This window comes from Phalacrocorax carbo, chromosome 1, assembly GCF_963921805.1.
Source record: "Phalacrocorax carbo chromosome 1, bPhaCar2.1, whole genome shotgun sequence".
NCBI classification, from domain to species: Eukaryota; Metazoa; Chordata; class Aves; order Suliformes; family Phalacrocoracidae; genus Phalacrocorax; species Phalacrocorax carbo.
This window is the reverse complement of record NC_087513.1, coordinates 66,906,977-66,931,432: the sequence shown is the minus strand read 5'-3', so window position 1 is coordinate 66,931,432 and position 24,456 is coordinate 66,906,977. Positions and strand designations below refer to the sequence as shown.

At 42.9% G+C, this 24,456-nt stretch overlaps 1 protein-coding gene across 4 annotated transcripts in view; it reads right to left on the bottom strand.

Moving 5' to 3' along the window:
- Positions 1–18,466, bottom strand: part of CAPRIN2 (caprin family member 2) — a 35,058-nt gene extending 16,592 nt beyond the window's left edge. For 3 of the 4 annotated variants that reach the window (XM_064457992.1, XM_064458003.1, XM_064458008.1), the window contains exons 1-9: positions 18,404–18,466; positions 16,944–17,206; positions 14,926–14,988; positions 11,161–11,247; positions 8,409–8,647; positions 5,879–5,961; positions 3,754–3,915; positions 3,202–3,245; positions 972–1,817 (exon numbers count right to left, since the gene is read on the bottom strand). In XM_064457992.1, coding sequence (XP_064314062.1) covers positions 972–1,817; positions 3,202–3,245; positions 3,754–3,915; positions 5,879–5,961; positions 8,409–8,647; positions 11,161–11,247; positions 14,926–14,988; positions 16,944–17,192 — 1,773 coding nt within the window. In that variant the 5' untranslated portion in view covers positions 17,193–17,206; positions 18,404–18,466. The remainder of the gene's footprint in view (positions 1–971; positions 1,818–3,201; positions 3,246–3,753; positions 3,916–5,878; positions 5,962–8,408; positions 8,648–11,160; positions 11,248–14,925; positions 14,989–16,943; positions 17,207–18,403) is intronic. The other variant, XM_064458016.1, reaches the window with a different exon arrangement.
- Between the last annotated feature and the right edge of the window lie 5,990 nt (positions 18,467–24,456).

The following is a 24,456-nucleotide window of genomic DNA, read 5'->3' as shown; positions in this document are numbered from 1 at the left end:
GAATCAAGTTAGAACACCTTAATCCCATTTTGTTACCCAGTGCTGCATGTTACCTACTCTTTTAATTTCATGTTCAACCTTCAGTTTGCGCTCCCGCCTCTAGGCACAAAAAATTTTCAGTTATGCCAAGTCTACTGACAAAATTTAAGCTTAATCATTTGCTATGAGTAATATGGAATGAATTGACTTCTCCTTTCTTGGAGAAACAAGGTCGTAGTGCTAACAACATTGTGTACAAAAGACAAAAGTCTAACTCTAAATTAAACACTGCTCTTAATGACATAATTGAACTCTGCTCTGCCTACCATCTTAGCTATTTTCACAGTATCAGATTTGTTACTACCCAAGCACAGGTGAGAAAAAGTAATGTAACCAGAGGCTAGCAGCCTGCTCAGCTGTAAGCACTGCAATAACTTCCATTTTATATTTCTACAATAAACTATGCAATTGCTAGACTCTCCAGGACAGCTGTATGGCTTATGCATTCATCTGAAAATACATATTTAAGTCCCCGTGCAGTTGGTATTGCTTGATCTAGATGTTAGATCTCTCTTGAATCGGCAGCTATTTTAATCAAAAGCCTAAAAAAATTACTAAAGTGCTATTTGTGTGCAGCCACACACAAAGTATTTGAACCCTCAATGAGTCATACCTGCTTTTTGTACTGTTAACAGTGGACAGAGCCAATAGCTGGGGACAAACTAGGTTAATTCTTCTGTCTTATGCCTAAAGCAGTTATTCAAGGCTCAATCACAGCAATACTGTGTTGATGTAAAAAGCAAAGCAGACCATCTTGCTATTCACATATAAACTTTAATTGCCAGAATTATTTCCCCCAAGAAAGAATAAAATAGGAGTCTAAATAGAGGTCTACAAAATGCATGTTATAAAGCCTCTTCTAGCAGGTAGCTTTAGTCCAATACACTAGCGTGGAAAGCTTATGACAGGTAATACTACATATGCCAACTCACTTCTTTGGGTTCCATATCAAACTTCTTTGGCCCCATCTGCTCCTTTGGCCCAACACTTGCAGCTCCCCAGGGCTTCGGAGGGTTCTGTAACTGCTGTGATGAGACTTGCTGCTGCCTGTCAGCTTTTTCCCAAGCCTCTCGAGTCTCCTGCTTCTTTTGTTCTGGCTCCTCCCTAACATGTGCAGCCCAAGCCTTCACAGGCTCCTGCTTCTTTTGCTCTGGCTCTTCCCTAACAGGCATTTCCCATGACTTCACAGGCTCTGGCTTCTTTTGTTCTGGTTGCTCCCTAGTCTGGGTTACCCAAGGTTTTGGAGATTCCTGCTTTTGTTCTGGTTCTTCCTTAACCTTTGTTACCCAAGGTTTCGGGGACTCCTGCTTTTTCTGTTCCTGCTCTTCCCTAACTTTTGCTACCCATGGCTTAGGTGATTCCTGTTTCTTCTGGTCCTGCTCTTCCCTAACCTTTGCTACCCAAGGTTTGGGGGACTCCTGCTCCTCTCGGACACGTGCTACCCAGGCCTTTGGAGCTTCTTGCTTCTTCTGTTCTTCCTCCTCAGCACGGGTCTCCCAGGGCTTTGTAGACTCACGCTTCTGTTCCTCCTCTTTAACACGAGCTTCCCAAGGCTTTGGAGAATCTGGTCTTTTTGGTTCTTGCTGCCTAACACGAGCTTCCCAAGGCTTTAAGGTTTCTCTTTTCTGCTTCTGTTCCTGCTCTTCAACATCAACAAGCATTTCCCAGGACTTTGGAGGTTCTTGCTTTCTAGTACACTCAGCTTCCCAAGATTTGGGCTCTTCTGGCTTCTTCTTGACAGAGTATTCTGCTTCAGGCAAATAACGCCTGTTGAGAAACTATATAGACCAAAGAAACTTAATGGCTCCCAAGAAAACATTTTGCCACTACAGTTCAGGTCAGATAAGTTAGGTCACGCAGCTACTGAAAGTATCTCACTAGAAGCAGAACGTAAACAGTTTACACACTAGCCACAAAAACTACGTGGGCAGCTTTACCCTACAACACTGCAGACTAGCTTTGCTTGGCATGCCACAGAGAAGCATGAAACAGTCCTGAACAGCACAAGTGAAACATACTTGAGCTGAGTGAATCTATTACCCTTATCCTCAGTGCTCACTATGTTCCTAGGCAGTGACAATATCAAGGTCAATTATGATTTTTATAAAGGCACCTCTCCCCCTAAGCATCTAAAATGCTATGGTACTGTATTAGCAGACATTCCGCTAAGTGTAGCGGCACCATCTCCCCCAAAATTTTTGACCCTTTCAAACTCCAGTAACCAAGGATAACCATCGTTCTTAATGGAGTTTAAATACTAAGAAGCCACCAGATTCTCAGTTTTAGTACCACTGGACTTCAGCTCCAGGCTGTGTTTACTGTCAGTAAGTCTGAGAGTTCAATGGAGATGTCCTAAAGTTTTCCCAAGTTACTACTTTGTCATAAACAGGAAGTAAATATGAAGCAAAGAATGTGCAAGGCTCAGTGGCTGAGATTTTTCCTGATAAGTCACCAGAAAAGCTTTAGAGTCAGGTAACAGTGTTACCAGTAGGTTACAAAAACTTGATCTACACTACACCCTTTAGCGGGGTACCTGGGAAATAGGGATTCAGCATTTTAAGAACCATAATTTTCACTTACAAAAGGACACCCCTCCCCATCTTTTGGACCAAGTCTAATTGTTTTTATGCTACTGCCAGTTGAAGCTTGAATATTTCACTCAAGTCTGAAGGGCTGTTGAAACAGATCTACACACCCCTGTCCCCACAAGTCTGTCTTGGGATCCCTACTTTTCTGTCAAATCAGAGCAAGGCCTACATCATTCTCAACCCCACCAACATCAAGTCTACTTGAATAAACTTATCCTTCAGAGACAGCTTTAGTAGATGTATATTTTCTCTATCCTGTAGTACACAAAAAAAAAAAATCAGTGTGTTTCCATTCTAAAGGCTGATGCTTCGGTTTATTCAGGAAAGTGCCAGAGCATTAAAGTACTATACTGCTTCATGTAATCCTGCCCCATTTATCCCAAAATACCCCAGAGAAGCTATGAATTTGGGGTTAGAAACAGAAATGCAACCAGCCTTTAATGCTTCCTACATAAAGCAACACCTAAGTTGCTGTTCAGACTCCCTTTTTAAGTTAAAAGGGCTGCAGAAGTGCAGTTATGTTTCTGGTAAATCACAATACTAAAGGAAAGCAATTAGTGGTGGAGTATCTTACCTCCTGTGGCTGTATTTCAGACTTCATAAGCTCCATAATGGATTCTAGAGAAAGGATGTTAATTTGTTTCAACTGATCAAATGCAGAAAGGCAGACCAAATAGTAGCAAGTCTTTAATGATATTTAAAGAGTAGTGCCAACTGCTAAACCAGATATTCTGAAAGCTCAGGTTGACCTCCAACATGCAATTTTTAGACAAGCTTTTACTTTCTGATTTGGTTTTACATTTGCAGAAATTTAGAGTTAAGCAAGAAACATTTTATGGTATCCATAATTTTGTTATTGTAATACGTAGCGTTCCCTACACCAGACAATTATCACATCTTCAGCCTGGAGGCTTGCTCAGAATGCAAAAACGCATTATAAATTAGGGGTTTTTCTACAACACTAACCAGAAGAGGGCTGCAAGCCTTGCAGGTTCCATTTTAGTTACTATACTGCAAGTAAGCTATAGCAGAGGATTAGATTTCACATGAAGCTATGCAAAGTCAGTGCTCAGTTCAAACTTATCCCAACATTATGCTACAGAAATTGAACCCTCTAATATTCCACCTGGTTCTTTGACAGACTCTCCCTTTGACATCTGTCTTGTTCTCTCAGAGTTTCTATTTACTTCTTCCAATTCTTTTACTGGCACAGTGGTGCGAGGAGTCGGAATACTTTCAAAGTACCCAGAGTCTAGAAGTTTGGATAACAGGTCCTTCATGTGTTTATCTGAAGAGAAAAAACCATAAAGAGATGAAAATCTGAAATTGAGTATTTAGATTATTTAGGTTACAGATCAAGACTCCTTACTTTCTCCCTTTATATAAATTGCAACTTCTCCAAGTTCATGTATCTTACTGAGTTACAGCAATAAAATGCTTTAGTAAAAGAAAGTATGTTAAACTGCTTTACATATTACAGCTGAAAACATCTTTGCAATCCAGAGGTAAGACTGCAGTTTGTGTTTAAATGCACACAAGGAAACACTGAGCCACCTGGTCTCCCACATGCTTAGAAAGGGTTTTGTTTACTGTTATAAATTAGCCAACATTGATACTGAAATCACATTGTGCAGACTCTAGCATAGGTAAAGCTAAAAAATTCACTATGGAACTACCCTACAAGATTCTCCTCCCAGTGTAGGATGGTAAATCTCAGAAGGAAAAGTTAAGAACTGCAAAAACAAGTGGGGAGAAGACAGCAAGAGATTGTTTCAGAGTGAACTTCATCCTCTGAAGTTCCGGGGTGGGGTGGGGGGGAATCTGACATGGTTTAAGAAAAACTTCACTATGTACTCTTTCTAATGAGCATTGTCCAGTGCCCTTTACACAAAAAAAAAACCCCAGACAGCAGCTTAGAGTAGAAAGGCCTCAGAAGTAGCAGTGATACTAGAAGTTGTTTCAGAGGAGCTAGAGACAAGGCAGCCTTGAGGACAGGAAGAACATTCAGCGAAAGATTACTCCTACAAGTGACAACCATATAAACAAGAACAATAGCTAAAACTTAAAGATATTTAAAAAATGCCACCCAAGGCAATGAATGTTAATGAGAAGTCATAACAGCTTTATCTGAACTTTAGCTTGCACATAAAAGGATGGAAGACTGACACAAAAGGGATATAGACACTGACAAAATAGTCAAAGTTTAGATGATAGCCAAAAAAGCTACAGAAATTTGAAGTCCAAGGTAGCCAGGCAGCTATCAGTTCACATCAACTGATAACAAGGCTGAAGTTACCAGCTTGTAGCTCTACAAGGCCAGCTTGCACTTCGTCCACAACTATGAAAGGAGTTAACAGTTATCAGTTCAACAGTGGAAGTTAGGGTACATTAGTACTCTCGTCTTACAGTTTCAACAACATTGTTGTCAATGACAAAAAAGATCACTGCCACACAGCCATTACAAGACTGGAGTAAATGGGACAAGCAAGGTCTGTTTGCAATAAGAAAGATACTACAGCTTCAGTAAGGACAGTGCCCTCATAAGCAAATTCTAAACAGGAACACAGAACATATGTTAGCTTACAACCAGGGTTTCTGAAACTAAAAGCCACAAAAAAAGAAAATATGTGCAGTCCCACAGATTGTGTGCTTGAAAATGAGGACATCTGCCACAGGTTAAAGCAAGACCACGCTGTGCATGATTAGAGATCACAGGAAGTTCCATTAACGACTATCCTTCCTCAGTGTGGTATCCTGCAGTGTAGTCAGGCAGTGAGTATGAGTCTGGAATTCCTACAAGAAGAACGAACCTTCAATGCTGTGGGACTTCAGCCTGGGGCAACAGAAAATCTGTAATACACATCAGGATACCCAACTAAGCATTTCATGACTGGGAACAGTGTTCCAACCATAATCCATTTGCATGTAACTATCCAAAAGCTTCCCACTGCTGGTTCTATAAGGTACCCGTGCATCGCCTTTTGAATTTCTACCTTCGTTGTTCCTCAGAAAGGTGCTAGTACATTGGTAGGAGAACATGCTTTCTTTTTCCAGGGGAAGATTTATTTTATCATTTTAATCTGTACCTAAAGACAGAACTTGAACAAACAGCAGTTCATCTTTGGATAACTGTGTTAACACACAGCACCTGAAAGTGCCTAATTTAGTAGCCTTCCATGTATATTCATTTGAGATGTTTAAACAACACATGAATTTCAGATGTAGGTTATTTCTCTAGATGAGACACTTACATGTTGTTCCAACCACAGGTTTCTCACTTCCTTCTAGAAGGTCCCAGAAGTAGAGAGATGATTGTTCCATCTGGTCTTCCACACTAAAACAAGTGACATTTACCAGGTAGACTCATAGCCAACATCAAGTCTTGTAGTATCCAAATACCCCTCATTTTAAGACCCTGACTAATGTTTAGCCTTCCAAATTAAGGCTGTATACACAGAGTGAATCCTAAGCCCATTATCCACTACTGAAAGTGATTCATCTGTATCTGTTTATACATCACCTAATCTAGCAAACGTAAACTCTTCTGTTAGTAATTAAGACAGATTAGACAGTCTAGCACTATCCCACAAGACAATATGGCTGGTCTTCATTCCAAGCCCAGATTCACAGACAGGAAAACGAGTGCTGTTTAACCAGCTGATCATCTTGTTTATTGGATGCACATGTGCAGGGGCAACTACCAACACCTCCTGCCACTCTGCTAGTTATGAGAAACTCTGATATAGGTCCATTATCCACCCACCCCCTCCAGACAATCAGTTTTAAAGTCCACCATGATGAAATTTAGTATCCCAAAGGAAAGGATTATGCTTCCTGTAGAAGTGTAATAAAATGATACAAATATAAGCTAGAAATAAAGTTCTTTCACTGGGATAAGAGACTCCTATTGTGTGGCTTTTTGTAAGCAACTGTTCAACCATGATCAACAGAGCAGAATCTGGATAGAGGCCTGTAACTAGCAGTGTTCCCCAGGGGTCTGTGCCGATCCAGTCCTGTTCAATATATTAATCAATGACCTGGACAATAGGATGGAGTGTAACCTCAGCAAGTTCACTGATGATACCAAGCTGGGAAGAGTGGCTGGTACACCAGAAAGCTGTGCTGCCATCCAATGAGACCTAGACAGGCTGGAGACCTGAGCCTAGGGGAACCTCATGAAACTTAACAAAAGCAAGTGCAAGGTCCTGCACCTGGGGAGGAACAACCCCCTGCACCAGTACAGGCTTGGGGGCTGAACTACTGGAAAGAAGCTCTGTTGAGAAGGACCTGGGAGTGCTGGTAGACAACAAGCTGACCCTGAACCAGCAAAGTGCCCTTGGGGCCAAGAAGGCCAATGCTGTCCTGGGCTGCATAAAGAGGAGCGTGACCAGCAGGTTGAGAGATGTTATCCTCCCCCTCTACTCAGCCCTAGTGAGACCACATCTGGAGTACTGTGTCCAATTTTGGGCCCCCCAGTTTAAGGACAGGGAACTCCTCGAGCAAGTCCAGTGGAGAGCTACAAAGACGATCAGGGGCTGGAGCATCTCCCATATGAGGAAAGGCTGAGAGACTTGGGTCTGTTCAGCCTGGAGAAGAAAAGACTAAGGGGGAATCTCATCAATACCTATAAATATCTAAAGGGTAGGTGTCAGGACAATGGGACTAGACTCTTTTCAATAGTGCCCAATGACAGGACAAGGGGCAATGGGCACAAGTTGGAACACAGGAAGTTCCACCTCAATATGAGAAAAAACTTCTTTACTGTGAAGGTGATAGTGCAGTGGAACAGGCTGCCCAGAGAGGTTGTAGAGTCTCCTTCCCATGTCCAGGTGGGTTTTGTGGAGTCTCAAAACCCACCTGGACTTGGTCCTGTGCACCCTGTTCTAGGTATACCTGCTCAAGCAGGCAGGGTTGGAGAAGATGACCTTCAGAGGTCCCTTCCAACTCCTACCATTCTGTGATTCTGCTCTTTAGAAGTTAACTTAAGAGCAAAGATTAGTCAAGGTTAGTATATGACAAGTGAATCAAAGTTTTAGGAACTTAAGTCATGTTTGAATATGGAAATAATTACTCTTATGCATAGTGTTTCATGTTACTACCTAATAAATAAGTACTTTTACCATATTTAAATATAATTCTTACTACATGATCTTAACAGGTAGGCTGTCATGCTAAACATAAGCCATCATAGTACAAGCACAATCCCAAGTTAGTACTGACATACATTATATCTGTTGACAACCTGTTACCTAAAAGTGTATGACATTTAGTGTAGAGGTATAAAAACCTTCACATTTTTAAAACTACTTTGAAGCTAATAGCAAGAAAGCCTCAGGACTACTCTTACATTCCTCTGGAATAAAGCAGCACGAGGATCATCCATGCGATCCATGATCCAGCACACCCATGTGACCAGAATATAGAAGTTCTGCGTTTACTGCACTTTTTTCATTTCATGAACAGTGAGACCTCAGGGAAGCAGCACACCACCACCCTCCCCGCTTATGGTGGTATTGGACTATCTCCCCATAACACACAGGGAGACATAAGATGGCAGGGCTTGCGTGTAACTTGCACAACTGAGGCTTTAATTACTGCAGCTTTCCTTTAATGTTCATTGAGCTAAATCTGCTACATTCCTAGTCTCAGACTACAGCAAGTGTACCGAATAAAATTTTAATTAGTGTCCCAAAACATATTTCAAGACATGGCAGTGTCAAACAGAGGACATTTACTATAATGAATGAAGCGTACCAATTAAGACAAAAATCTTCAACTTACCTCAAGTTCTCATTTCTTTCTGGACATGTCAGTTTTGCAAATCTTATGAGGTAGTCTAGTTCTTTAGAAGGCAAGTATATTGCACCATTCATACCACCTTTGAAATCTTTCTGAACATGCTCTTGAGTGAAGTTCTGCAGCACATATTGGACTTGAAGTATTGTGCGCAGTTTCTTCTTCTCTGCTTCAAGCTTCAGTAGACTCTCTCTTCGCTGAGCCTTCCTCTGTGCTTTCAGCAGCTATTTCAATACATGAATTCAGTTAAACACAGTGGTTTAGTAACAGGATTTAGGCTAAAACACTCTGAGTTCTAGTACTGATCATCCCACATTGATCAAAACAACCATTAATTTTGGTTAGATAACAGAAGCTCCTAATTATCCCCACAGATTTCCAGAGGAGGAGCTTGAAAGATCTTGGGTGAGTTCTCCATTTATCTACTGTACACATCTAGCTTTTAGTCAAACCGGATACTGGTAGCTTCACTTGTGATATGCCTTTATGATACTTAGATCCTGATTATGCCTGTTAGTTGCTTTATTATAACAACTTCTGCAACTGAATATAAGGAATTTATACCAATGCACAAATCCAAGCCTAGCTGACCTTCAACATCAATCACATGAAGTTAGTAATGTAGAAGATGTCTCAAATTCCTCCTAGTAAGACAACTGCCTCTTCACTTTTGAATACTCCAATTTAAATGATACAGCAGAATCCTACAGTTACTCTTACTTCTGTTGGCAGAAGACTGAAGCACTCATTAGATAAGCAATACAAGTCACAGAACATACACAGCATTTGAGGAGAAAATTCTCATCATGTACTAATAGAATTATGCAGCAAAAGCTATCCAAGTAACTGCAGAATTTAAAATGCCTCAGTATGGGGTATCTTAAGTTTCTTTGCAAGATCTATGAAAATTTAGTATACTAGAACACACTGTAAAGGATATAAGGAAGTTGCTGCCAGAATGTCCCCTAGTGTCCCAGTAATGTGTATTGGCTGTAGAATTCATACTGGTAGAAGTAGAGCCAAGGAAAAACCGAAGTGGGTTAGCCTTCAAATATAGCATAAGTTCAAGAACAAACATGAACTGGTAGAAGTTAATGCTGGATTATTAAAAACACCTACAGAAGTATACACTGGGTCACAATGCTTCATTTCTGATATTATGGGCAGCTACACAGAGGAAAGCAATAGGAAGCAATCCAAGTTTTGACATTCAGCACAGTAGTTTGTATGTTCAACATACAATGACTGAGGGAACCCAAAGCAGCAACACTGATGAAAAGGCTCTTATATCTCTGCTCATAGTGCTTTGAGAAATGTACTGCACTAGCTGGAAATACTACATATACAAGAAAAGCTTCTCTAGCAAAATTGTTTGGGTCCCAGCAAGCACCAAGACAAGCTATTTTACCAGTCCTTCAGCATTCTGTAAGAGACAGAGAAATAATGCCAGAGCAGTGACTAATCATGTTTAGCATACCCAGCACTACCTTGGATCAGATCTTTTCATAAGGATAGTATTTGCTTGAGCCAAGAGACCAGTTTTTCCTAAGATAAAACACTTGCTTACAGAAAAATTCTGTAGTGCTTTAAACTCTGAATAAAGACCTAAATAAAGCACTAAACTTGTGACTTGACATAATTAGAGGCAACTACAGCAGAATAAGTTGTAATCTCCACAAGCTTCAGTAAAATTATACTGAGAGCTGTACTTCCCACTGAAACCAAAGTGATTTAACCCCAGCACTTTCCCTCACTGGAAACATCAGAACATTCAGTTTGTAAGGGACATCACCTAGCCCAGCCTCCAGGACAAAGGCTACACTGAATCAAGGCCAGACTGCTTAAAGCTTTGTGCATTCAGGTCGTGAAAAGATCCAATGACAGACTTTACTACTTCTCCAGGAGCCCACCCTAGTGCTCAGTTATGCTCAGAGTGACCATTTTCCTCCTATCTAGGTAGAAACTATTATTTCAACTTACAATCATTCCTTCCTCTACTACATCTCTCGGCAAAAAGCCTGGCTCCATCCTTTCAGTAATTGCTTTGGTATTTGAAAGCCAATATTGCACTTCCCGCCAAGCCTTCACTTCATCAGGCCCAACAAGCCCAGTTCTTCCAGGCTCTCCTCACAGGTCTCGTTCCCCAGCCCCCAGCCATGCAGAGGCCCACCACTGGACTCACTGAAATTTACCTACAGCCTTTGTGTACCAAGTGACCAATAGACACAACTGGTTAACAAGGACGAAATAATCAGTTCTTCTTAAGGTAGTGGCCCTCAGCCTAAGTCTAACCTTCACTGGTCCAGAGGTGCACTTAATTTACTTTGCCTCCTGCCCACAAGGACCTGCATGACCTTTCCAGTAGAGCTGCTCCCCCACCAGTCTGCAGCTATGCAGGGGATGAGTCCACCTCAGCCAGACAGTTAACAGTTTCAAACCTAAACAAACTGGAGCCATCTCAGATAGCTGAGTTCCAGTGACTCAATTTACTTAAGCACAAACTCTTACAGCAGTACACAGTGAATAACTATATTGTGGAGGTGAGTGGTAGACAAAATTGTCAACATTTACTCTGCTCTACTCACTACTCCAGACAGTTTAAGCACATTGTTCCCCCAAGTACCAAGGCAGAAACTTCCTAGTATTCTGTGTATTGGCATAAGTGTGGCCATTAGAAGAGTAGCACAAACCTTCCAATTACCTCCTGACAATAACAGGAAAAGCATTTTATACTTACATCTTGGCTAAGTCCTGAAAAAGTCTTCTGAAGCTCCTTGGCAAATTCTAAGTTGTGTACTACTTCATCATATTTCTCTACTGCCTCCTACAAAGAAATAGATTTTTTTAAATGTGGTTTTTATGTTTAAGACTACTGGTTGCATCTCAATCCCCTTGTACTCAACTTCTCATTGAGGACTAGTCATTCAATGTGTACTTCTCTGAAGTTGTAACTTTTTTTAAAGATACTATGCCTGTAACAGGTGCTTTAAATTAGTCATGAATATCATTCACCCATGACTGTCTGAGATGCAGTAGAAAGCCAGTGCACACTACACAGATATCCTATAAGTTTGTCTGGATTAGACTTTCCAGGCAACATCTTGTTCAATACTTGGTACACTAATGTTGAAATAGGAAAGCCTCTATAGAAGTTATTTCATTCCCCCCCCTCCCCGCCATAAGTCTCAGCAATCAGAGGTAAACAGCCACTTAAAACCAGATACTGTTGTGAAAGCCTGGAAAGAATACAGGAGACAGACAAGTTCAGCACAAATCTTTTACCCTGATGCTCAGCTGAATGCCCCAACAGGTAGTTTGTACAAACTTCAGAAAGAAAACAACATAGAAAGCAAGTCATGCTTTCAGAAAAGTCTTTCAGATTTAGTTTCCACAAATAACAGTGTTTGTCTTCACTAATGACTTTAACCAATATTGTCTAGCCAGTCTTCAAAAAGACTACTTAAAATAGATTAATTGCATTTTGATATACCCTATTTTTTATGAGTTCTTCCCCACTAAGGAGACAGATGTCTCTGACAGCTCTGAAGATCACAAAATGCTGTAGTTAAAACATGCTGCCCATATCCTCATACCATAAGACATGCCTGGGAAGTAACAAGTTAAGTTTAATTTCAGTGTTCACATGTGCTTTACACCCAGATTGGTTTGTGCTCATGACATGGTATCAGAAGTTTTTCTAGAATGGGCCCATCAGTCTAATATAAAGCTCTTTCAAAGTAGTATTAGTAGTGTTTCATTGGTGCAGTGACAAAAGCTTAATCTACTGTCCCAATAAGATCTGGGACTTGTGCCAATTCCATATGTGTTCCTAAGCAACTGGAAAACAAGTTACACATTCATTTGTTCAATCACTTGTATTCACTGATTTGTAGTATACTGGACATGATTAGGCCTAAATGTTATTCATCACAGCAAAGTGCAGGAGTTACTGTAAAGCACTCATCTGGTAGTTTGAGTTGTCCTCAAACAATTTATCAAGCAACTTAGAACTAATTAGCAAGATCACTTAGCACTTGGGAGAACAACTTCTAAGACTAACGCCCACACATCTGACACGTGGGGAAGACCCACAGTTTAACACCAGCAACTTACTAGGCAGATTGCAGTAATCATGTTCTTAACCATGCAAATCCTAGAGTAAAACTCCCCACCTGAAAACACCAAGAACAGTTACCACTGCTCTGATGACAAGCTATAACTTAGCCTGCAGAAAAGCGATAGCTTTCTCCTGTCACACCTGTTATTAACATTCATTAACAGTATGTTGTAGTAACTGTACTGAAGAAAGTTTGCTCAGCTTATGAAACAGCACAATGTTGCCAGTGAGAGTATTTAACTTGCCAGAAGCTCCTCATTTTTGAAGCAAGTGTTTCCTAAAGTAAGGCTAGCACACATGGTAGCTCTGGCAGCCATGCACCGTAAGTAACTACAGTTGAATCCAAATTGCCTGCAAAACAAGTTCATCACCAGATGTGCACTTCTTCCTCTGTGTGAGAAACAATGCAAAATGTAGATGACATCAAGTCACACTAGAGCTCCACTGTGTTACAGGCAGTTAGATTTCTTTAGACAAGTGTCCAAACTATTAAGCTCCACTCTAACTTCAATCACCAGGTCCCAGTATTTGTATATACATTTGGAAATGCAGTATTTCTGTATCTTAAACACTGAAATAGGGGTCTTGACTAGACCATTAGGTGTATACTGGGTTGATATGTACTTCTACAATAGCCCTCTGACCAGTTTGACTACCACTGGTCAGTTCAGTAGCAAGACTGAATCTAATTTCCCATTTTAGACGCCTGAGATATCCCAGAAACTGCACTAAAAATACTAATACTTAAAAAGTTAAGCTCAGCTGGGAATACTGAAAGCCAGTAACTCCCAAGTGCTAAGTTGCCTATATATTTTCCAAAGTTAGTGCTGCTGGATGCATTTGCAAGAAAAACATCTACAGAATCCTTTACCTCTTTAGTTCCCAACATCTTAATTTCACTTTCACCTAACAGCTCTCCACAGGCCAGGGTGTATACAAACAGTCAAATTTAGAAGTAGCTTTAAAACATGTTCAAGACTAATCAAACTTACACAGAATGCTGTTCAATAGCCTCACTGTTAGTAACAGAAGAAAACTGATCGTATTTAACATCTATGATCTAAATGCAAAAGACTCTCGCCCACCCAATTCCAGATTGAGTTTCAAGGTACTAAAAGGTCATCAACTACTTCAAACCAGCAGATTTTATTCGCTTACTTCTGCACTTGGGATGGCAAGAGACTACATCACATTTTGTAGTAAGTGCTAAATGATCATGCACTCCAATACCTCTAAGTAGCAAGTTAACATTTCCCCTCTCACCTGATTTTTGTCTAGTTCTCATTTACAAATGATTTGGAACAAGGAAATAGTATTTGTGTTCTCATACCACTGCACTGTGATAGGGCTAACTGTCAATTGAGTATTTTTCCAACTGGTTCGTTAGCAGGATCAGCACTACCACTGAAGTGCCAGTGCCCTTTACCACACAATTGTTCCTTTGGCATGTGTATGAAGTACATTTTAGAAATGTGATTCCTAGATGATTAGAGCAATAAACCCTTTGGATTATTTGGATTAGGTGACACTGCATAAGATTTGATAGCTTTTGTGTTACAGAAACCTGGTTTCAGTCCTAGAATCCATTCTAGTCCAAGACAGAAAAAAGCCAGAACTGCTGTTTTAACATCAGGGAAGTTTAAGCCAGCCCCACAAAGTGGATCACATTTGTTGATCAGTGATCTTGCATCCTGGTATTCCAGACTCTAGCAACCTTAGGTACAATATAGACATATTGTTCTAACAGCATTTGAGAGTGCTGGCAACTCCCAGCCATCTAAGAGCAGCACTAAAAGGACAGGAGAGTATTCCCAACTAATTCAGTAACTCATTGCTAGATTCCTATATTATGGAAGCCTTTAGATCCCATGCAAGTTAAACCAGTGTCTTCCTCAGTACCATCAGGGACTGTTGGTCAGTTGTACTTTAACAGCTACTTGTAACCAACAGCACTGTGCAGCCAACAGGCAATTTTAAGTAACACCTGTTAATGAAGAAGTCATGAGGATTAATTAGCTACCCCAGAAGTCTTGAGGTTTCTGTTTGAACACTGCAATGCCTTGTAGGTAAGCTGCATGCAGGCACCTCATCAAGAAATAAAGGTGCAGGAGCACTGAATCTGAAAGTCTACAGAGCAAAAATAAACGAGGACCTTCTGTTACTCCAGTACACAACATGAAGCTTAAAGTCAGAGACTTAAAGCTTGTAGGCTCACCATTCAGCTTAATTACCAACATTTGTCCGTTTGGTTTTGTGAAAAACTACTAATGCAAGCCTGCAGGCATGACTTCTGTAAAGCTACACCATGACCTCCGCCAGCAACCTATCCCTTCTGACATGTTTGAAGATTTTGAGGCCACCTACTCCTGCATAAAGCAAACTTACCAACTGGTCTTGATTGAGGGCTTCTCCCTTCTTCAGGCGATCTTTGTAGTCTTCTAGTTTGAGCTGTAGGAAAATCCAAAGTAAGCTTTTTTATATTGATTTCTGTCTAATTTGGAATATGGAGTACAAGAGATATTACATATTCTTTCCATATTTAAAGTTATCCACATACTGCAACAGAACCAGAATTTTACTACTTCCTCTCATTTTCAAGAGAAAAGAACACAGAAAGTTTTGCTATACCTTTGATTTGCCAATCTCAGACTGCAGGACTGCCTACTTCCCTTTCTCATATTTGATCTTTCATTTCTTACTTGCTATCTTTGTTTCATTTAAGAAATACTAACGCATTGACCCTAGATCTTTAAGGGGCTCCAAACACATCCAGTGTCCTCATTTTAAATTAGGCTCTTTTAGCTTTTCCCAGTTAACACTGGAATTTAGTTATCTTATCCTTGAATAATCCTTAGTTTTCCAGAGCATGTCTTTCAAAATCTGGCTTCAGTTATGTCAACAAGATTTTATAGCACTAGTTCCTAAGAAAGTGAACTAATGTCTTCAGGAATGAAATAAGATTTATTTCTAATATACTGAAACAGCCCTTAAAAGCTGATGTAAGCTATACAAAACTGAACTATTAGTTATTACAAGGTTCTTTATACACACAGGGAAAAGAAAGGTGAGTTCACTGCTATGAAGTTGAATACTTCATTTGTATATCTACCCACATAGTGTTTACTGACACAGCAGTACCTATAGGAGCCTAGGACTAGGAATACTTTCTACTCATTCTAGTAAGTCACACTTTCACTTGCTGGTGAGGCCATATTGTCATTTGTGTGAAAGAATCAAAGATACTTGAGAAATTAACAGTAAGCTTCCCTGGACAGAATTAAAATACAACACGAAGCTGGTAAGTCACACAAGGAAAACATGCTTATCTTACATTATTCAGAATTAGAGCATGATGCATGACATGAGACAGCAGTTACACTGCATTTCCTGCAGGTGGATCAAGTCCCCTGGCCACATGGCCAGAAGTCTGATCTATTCCCTCTTCTCCCCCCCAAGACATAACACAAAGCTTTTCAGACATTTAGAGAAGCACCACATATTCATACATTTGCTTTACTTGTAATCCTGACCCAGTACCAAAAGCAACAGCACCATTACTTCTTTGATCTTACAGAAAACAGCGTTCTCCCCAATTAAAAAAAATCATGCACATAGCCTTCAGTCACCTGCCTATCAACCGAAAGTCTCAGAATGCAAAAGCCTGACCAGCTATAACCACAGCATTTTAGGTGTATCATTACGTCAGTTCTTATTAACACTGTTCTGTCCCCTCCCATGCCAGAAAAGCACAGTTCAAAGCCAAAGAGCAGGCTTCGGATGCTTTTAAACAGAAAGCTTTCTGGCGAGTAACATTTGCCTACATTTAAAATGTAAAAGTCAAAGATTTATGCATTGCACTTCACTTTGCATATGTAACACAACTTGACACTTCCATGGGTCAGAGGAAACACTGTTCCTAATTTCAATTTTATATACACCTCTAAATTCTAACATTAGATGCATGTAATAAATACAAGAAATATGAAGATTTCCACAAGACTATAAACCATCTCCAAATCAGTTTCAAGTTACTTTGGAACTGATTGAGTCTATTAGAGAAGCATCCCCAGTTTTCATCAGCATTCAATTACTTTTGCTAACCATTGGACATGCACTGTAAAGAACAGGTTTACAGTTAGCTGCATTCCTGATTGCCTGAAACAGTAACATTATGCTCACACAATGTCAAATGCAAGTAGCCCATTTCAGAACATTAAAGAATACCATTCTCTACCATACAGGGGTTATAAGTTATAAAAAACCCACTAACAAATCCACATTTAGGTCTTTTCAACAGTTATCTAAAAAAATGCAATGATTACTCTCTATAAATATGCACATCCTTATTCCAGTTATTTTAAAATAGGCACAGACTTTCACAATTAGCAATTAAAACAAGGTACCTTCTTTTTCTCAATGTTCCTGATCTTGTGTTTGAGGCAGATAAGCCCGTTATCAATGTAAGTCTCATATGCCTGGGAAGGAGAGGCTGCCGAGTTCAGCGCAGACTGCAGGGGGCTGGAGGCAGGTTGGCTCTCCCCAGACGGGTTCACCTGCTGCTTGGCAGCCTTCATGCTCTTGTCCTCCCCCTCCTCTGACCGGCCTGAAGGTGATGATGGACGACAGAAAGGGGCTTGGGAAAGCTGCACCATTGAAATGGATGGAGCTGGAAAGAAAGTCCTTTTATTTAGCTCTCTCCCCCCCCACCCCCACCCTTTAAGTTACATCTTTTCTTATCACACATTCCGAAAGTGTAGCCACAGAATTGAGCCTCAGTAAGAATTTATCACCGTGTCTCACTCTTCTCCCTCCCCCTTTCAAAATATCTGAAGCAGGAATTTCAAAGCAAGGCAAACTTTGTATTGTTCAAGTCTCCCCACCCACCCAGACACCAGAAATCCTTTACATAGGCAGAATCAGACAGCACAGGGGATGATTCCAGAAACCCAATATAGTGTCCATATAAAACTAGGCGGGTTTCCTGCACACATCACCCACAAGGGAAAAAACTGCAAGCAAGCAATTGCAAATCACGCCACCAGCCTCGCATCCAGGCTGCAGCCTGAATGAAGATTTGGAAGTGGCATGCCTGAAGGTATAGCCCTCCTTCTAACCCGTTAAATCAGTTCTATCCCTTCATGACCTTTGCAGCAATCCAACGGGAGATTTAAACTAAAAATATTTCAATTGGAAAAAGCGGAGACAAAAAAATCGCTTAAAATGGCTTCATAAAGCAAGCAGCAATGCTCAGTTACAACAGCATCATTCTTCATGAGGAGCTGGTCTCTGCCCACACCCACCCAAAAGATGTGCTTGTGCCATGGCAAGACACCAGCTTTGATGGGAGGGGCTGGGCTTTAACCTTGAACAGGGAATTTCTGCAAGAGATGCTCCACCACCCCCATCCTCAACTACTCACACCTGCTCCTGGAAAGCAATGACACCACATTTCTGCCTCCCGGCCCGCCGGGAAGGCCCGCAGCGCATGACCCCGCCGGGCACCGGTCGCCCGCGGCGAGGAAAGCCGGCATCTCCCCAGGGAGCCCGCTCAGCCCTTACCGCAGCCCCCACTGGGGGCGGGGAGCCCCCTGCGCACCCCACCGGCCCCCGGGGGCAGCCCCTCATCACGCCCTTGCCGGGGACAGCGAGGAAACACGTCCCGGGGAGGGGAGGGCACGGCCGCCCCGCGCGCCGCGCCGCAGCTCCCTCAGCGCGGCGGCGGAGGAGGGAGGAGAGAGCAGCGGCGGGCTCCGTCCTGCGGCGTCACCGTCCCGGGGATTCACCCCCACCTCCTCCTGCGCCTGCTCCCGCTGCGGGGGCCGCAGCCGGCCCCGCACCGCCTCGCTCCCGCCTCCCCGCTCACCTCGGTGCCCGCACACGCTCAGGCCCGCCCCGCCGCCCGCCCCCCGCCTAATATAGCGGCGGCGGCGGGGTGGGGCGGGGCGGGGCGGGGCCGGCGCGGAGCTCACCGCCCGCCTCCCAATGGCGCGCGCCGCCGCACCTGCCCGTCCGCCTTCCCGCGCCGCGCCGCCGCGCCTCACGTGACGCGGGGAGGGGCGGGAGCCGTTACCCGTCAGCGTGCGCGCGCGGCGCGGCGTCGCCCCGTGAAGGTCAAGGTACCCCGCCCGGGGGCCGCCCTTGCAGCGGGCTGTGGGGGCTGAGGTGTCAGACCCCGTCCCTCCGGCAAGGCCGGGAGCTTCTCCGGTGTGGCGTGATATCGCCCCGTGCCGCGCCCTGGCCGCGGGGCAGGGGTTGGCGCGGGTACCCGGTGGGCCGCGAGACGCTCTCTCGTCGCCCGTATCCCAACGGCCTCTTAAAGCAGGTGGCCCGGGTCAGGCTGGCCTCGGGCTCCCGGCAGCCCTGAGGAAAGGGCCTCGTCACCCCTGTGCGAGGGACCCCTGACCCCACCAATTCACAACATGAGGCCCAGTCGCTCCCTTCTGCTGGCATGGGTTGGGCACCCGTGGGACAAGAAGAAATGTTGGTCTGTGCCTGTTTAACCCAGGAGAACGGTTCCTCCGGGCCGGTACAGACCCTCTTGAGGACGCTTATAGGACTGTGGGTCATCGTATGTAACAAAAGATGTGTATGTCCTCTATAAAATATAACCCAACCATGAGGACGCTTGATAGCTGGTAAAAGCACTTAAGTCCATTGAACACAGATGTTGAAATTATCACAAACTTTTAACTTCTGCTATCAGCACCGCACAAGGTATCAAAGGTTGGAAGACGTGAGAAAGCAGACCTTCCAAAGACGAGAAGACTAAGTGGAACGATGTTTTCTGTGTTTCTCTATTGTGGCCATTACCTCAAAAAGCAATAAAATAGCAAGTTCAGAGACATTCTGAAAGTTGTGGAAGTTATGAAAATAGAGGCATTTTGAAAGAGACAAAAACGAGTAAGGAAGGAGTGTGAAGAGAGGTTTTACAGAACAGGGAAGGTGCTCGTGCAGCACACAGCTATATCCACGTAGCCGTGGATGAGACAACTGGAAAGGAAGTGCTCATACAAAAGGAAGATCACATTTAAAAGTAAAACCAAGCAAATGATAAGTGATTCAAACAATAAAGAGAATTCACAAGAGTATTGCAGAATCATATTCAGCCCGGTGGAACCACCTGTAGCATCCACAACCTTGCCACTTCTTCTGGTTAACCACAAGTCTCAAAATACTTTATTTTTCTTAAAGCCCTAACTCCCAGAATAAGGTCACTTTGTGAGGCTAGTTTTCATGACTGAGAAGAAATGCTAATGAATAAGACACAGCTTGTGTCCAGGATCAGCAACGTATGCTGAAAGTCCTTCCAGTAGATTTCTGTTCTTTGCATGGTTTTGTTCAAAGCTAGCACTGATGGGCTAGATCCGTGCAAAGTAATTATACAATGAATGATCAATTAATGCATATATTAATAAGTCATAATTAATGTGCAGACACTTGGGACTATTCTATAAATCATAATTACGGCCGGCAATCTTCTTTATAGTGCACTTCCACAATTATATATATAATGTATAAAAGATGAAAAAATTTAAAGGCAGATTCATACAACCAAATCCATATTTCAAATTGGGATATTTGAACTTCATTTTAAAACAAATACAGAGTAACTATTAGAGACTGATGCTTTATACATTTATAGTATATGTGTGTAGTCTCTAGAGTACTGTAGCGAGCATTATTAATGTGGCAAGGTCAAACACACCAAAATTAGGAAATGCCAGGATTAAGAGCAGCCTAAATTAATTAGTTTAATGCCATTTTGCGATCCACTGTGAGATCATCTTTAAGTAGATGGTTGTAGCTTACCACAGTCTAGCCACCCATCGATCACAGCCACGGAGTCCTAGACTCTCAGTATTCCTAACCCTGCGCTCTGGGCTCTTTACTCCAGGATCAGGAGGGGACTGCACTCAAATGGCTGAAGAAAAACATGCTGTTCATTTTTTCATATTTGTCTGATTCTATTTATCCCCTCCAACTGGGACAGCCCTCATTTTTTTCCCAGTCCCAGAAGTTTATCCCACTCTTACTTTTCTTGTATTCCTATTTCCACTCCTGGACTCCAGACTTGGTCTTTCTGCCCCAGTCTGCATGCTGTCCAAGTCACAGGCTGCTCTGAGAAGCAGCATCTCCTTTGCACACAATTCCATCCCTTCGCCCATCCCTGTGCCCAACCACTTCCAGTTTTCCACGCCTGACTCTTCATCCAGCCTACGAAATCCCTTCCTACTGCCAGTAACAGCCAGGGTCAGCCTGCCTCCCTCCAGCGACGGCAGGCCAACCCCCCAGCTGGCTGTGGTGAACACTGAGACCAAGTTCCCACTTTCATTCTCTGCTATCCCTTTTATTATTGTATTGTGAGACACCAGAAAGTAAATAGATGTGTAGAATAAGATTGGCTGCTTGTTAACTTTGAGAGAGTAGTAAATGTGCTGCAAAGGTTGCACAGTGATGGACTAGAGAAGCCTGCTTCAGTCATGGAATGTCTCTCAGAAAGGAAGGCTGAAGAATTCTGGAACCAGCAACAGATGAGTAAATTAGATTTCACAAGAAGGAATAAATCAGTCAGAATTGCACCCAAATTATTGGAAGAACCTGGAGGGTCTTAGGAAATATGTTGCTGCAAGGCTATGCTATGCTGCAGTCATTTTTTTTTCATGTACACCCTGTGGCTACCTGTCTGCTGTTCAGAAGTCAAAGCCAAGGAGTCTGGTGAAAGGGTGCTTCAGTCAGTGTCCAGCATTGCCTTACACAAGCTGCTGCACACCATGATGACTTTGAACTAGCTTTTGCAAATGCTTCTTAAAGACACAGTTCTCCCTTTACACTCCAGCTCCTTGTTTTCTGTGTTTTCTTCACAGGATCCCAGTTTCAGTTTCCTTGTATAGAAGCTTTTCCTCCTTCCTTTTTAATTCCATATTCAATCCTGCCTAGCAAACTGGTTCACGTTCCTGCTCTTCTCGTACAACAAGTGCCAGGCGCCCTTTCCAATTCCCAGCCAGTTTTAATGTACTCACTCCTCACCTCACCAGAGTTCTTGATTCTATTGACTTCCTTCCATTCCCCTCATTTTGCTTTTTTTCTCTCCCTGCTTTCTGCATTCTCATCAGACATTTTATTCTTCCGTAATTTTCAAGGGAAAGAGAGCCATGAAAGTAGACAGAAATAGTTACTGTGCCTGGGAGCAGCCATTACAAGCTTAGGCAAATTTCACCTACGTAGCTCCAGGCCAAAGTATGTTTCATTAAAGCCCATGTTAACACCTATAAGATCTGCGAGGGAACAGAGTTATGCTCCCTGGTAGAAGCATCTTTGCAGAATTTACAGGTTCAGCTGAAAGAGCTCTCTGTGGTGTATGTGCCGGCTGCCTGCATATAAGCATATTGCACAAAAGCCACTCCTTGACAGCAAAGTTGAAATTCCTGTTGCCAGGCTGTGGGTTTATGGAATTTCAGTGAAAGCGCAGAATGGACTCCGTGAACTGCTTGTTTCTTCAGTCCCAGCCTTGAAAATGGTTCACACAGTGGGTCTTAAACTCAGTTTGAGGCAGACAGCTAGAATGGAAGATTTCAACTGGAACTGAAAAAGCTGTTAAAGCAAAATAAAATTAAAAAAAAAAAAAAAAAAGGGAAATGCTGGGCAACCTTAGTAGTAAGAGGGGCCAGCTGAGGAGAAAGATGTGGTCCGAGCAGTGCAAGTAGCAACACCTGTTTCTGTTACTTTCTCTGTCCTCCCTTAGGAACTCATCAAACCTCAGCCACAAAAGGTGAAACATTGCAGAGCTGGCATTCATATGGCACGTGAGTGAAAACTTCAAAAGAAATCCACTAATTTCCAAGAGTGAGATTAAAGGGAACATTTGGCCATAAATGCTTTGCAATAGGAACTGGCAGGTGAACATGGATTTGTTATTTGTCTCAGAAGCATTTCTTTCATTGACTCCCGTGAAAAAAGTTTGCCTGCTCATAAGTCTTGGAGGCTGCATCTCACATCTGTGCTTGTTAAGTTTTTTTGGCAGCTAAACTCTCTCCAGAGTTTATGTGCAGAGGACATGCAGATTATAAATCTTTGAACGGCTGCTGTGAGGACTGCCCTCGTTTTCGGATGGGAATCATACTCCTACGTTTTCTATGTTTCTGCTACTGGGTACATGGGCAAGAAGATGCTTAACTCAGATGCAGAGGAGACAAAGGGAGATAATGTATGAGACAGAAGAGTAGACTGATTAATAGACTATTGGGGAAACCTTGGAAATTTGATGTTGTATTGGGTTTGCATGGCAAGGTGTTGGTAGCGGGGGGGGCCACAGGGGTGGCTTCTGTGAGAAGCTGCCAGAAGCTTCCCCCATGTCTGACAGAGCCAGTGCCAGCTGGCTCCAAGATGGACCCACTGCTGGCTGAGGCTGAGCCCATCAGTGATGGTGGTGGCACCTCTGAGATAAGATATTTAAGAAGGGTGACAAAAAAAAAACAACTGCACAATTACAGCCGGAGGGAGGGCTGGGAATATGTGAGAGGAACAACCCTGCAGACACAAGGTCAGCGAAGAAGGAGGGGGAGGAGGTGGTGCAGGCACTGGAACAGAGATTCCCCTGCAGCCTGTGGTGAAGACCATGGTGAGGCAGGCTGTCCCCTGACAGTCTGTGGAGGTTATCAGTGGAGCAGATAGCCACCTGCAGCCCGTGGAGGACCCCACGGGCTGATGCCTGAAGGAGGCAGTGGTCCTGCGGGAAGCCTGTGCTGGAGCAGGCTCCTGGCAAGACCTGTGGACCCATGGAGAGAGGAGCCCAGGCTGGAGCAGGTTTGCTGGCAGGACTTGTGATGCCATGGCGGACGCACGCTGGAGCAGTTCATGAAGAACTGTAGCCCGTGGGAAGGAGTCGTGTTGGAGAAGTGTGTGGAGGACTGCCTCCCAGGGGAGGGACCTCACGCTGGAGCAGGGGAAGAGTGTGAGGAGTCCTCCCCCTGAGGAAGGAGCAGCAGAAATAACATGTGATGAACTGACCGCAATCCCCATTCACTGTTCCCCTGCACCACTCTGGGGGAGGACGTAAAGAAATCAGGAGTGAAGTTGAGCCTGGGAAGAAGGGAGGGGTGGTGGGAGGGTGTTTTAAGATTTATTTTTTATTTCTTGTTATCCTACTCTGATTTGATTGTTAATAAATTAAATCAATTTCCTCAAGTCAAGTCTGTTTTACCTGTGATGGTAATTGGTGAGTGATCCCTCCCTGTCCTTATCTTGACCCACGAGCCTTTCATTGTATTTTCTCTCCTCTGCCCAGCTGAGGAGGGGGAGTGATAGCACGGCTTGGTGGGCACCTGGCATCCAGCCAGGGTTAACTCACCAGAAACATTAAAATACTAATATAGTAAGTTTGTAAAATTAAGCACTCAAAGATTAGAAAATAGTAAAGGTAAATTTTCCTCTAAAACCAACATTAATTCGGTTCATTTTGTGTCTGTCTGGTGGAATTTTGATAAATTGATAAATTAACACAGAGTGTTATCGTCTCCATGAACCCCCTCCCTTCCCCCTCTTTTGTTCTGTGCCTGGCATGGATGTGGCCTTAGAACAAAACTGGATTGTGCATTAAAACTGTTGATGAGTTCAGGACTCGTATCTATTTTTTTGCAGGATTTAGAAGACTTACAGTGAATGAGCGAAATAACTGCAGGAAAAGATGTTTTTATGAATAATGCAGGTGAACACTGACCTTTAAGCTAAATTTATCCCTATGTCTGCTACAGAATTCTGAAGAACTGTATATGGGTATGATCTTCATTTTCTAGAAGGCTTAGGATTGCGTTGTAGATACACAGCATTCACAGTTACAACTAACATAAACAGGGGATGCTTTGCGTATAAGGTAGTCCTTTGCATACAAAGTGTTCTGGAGAACGTGGCATGTATCTC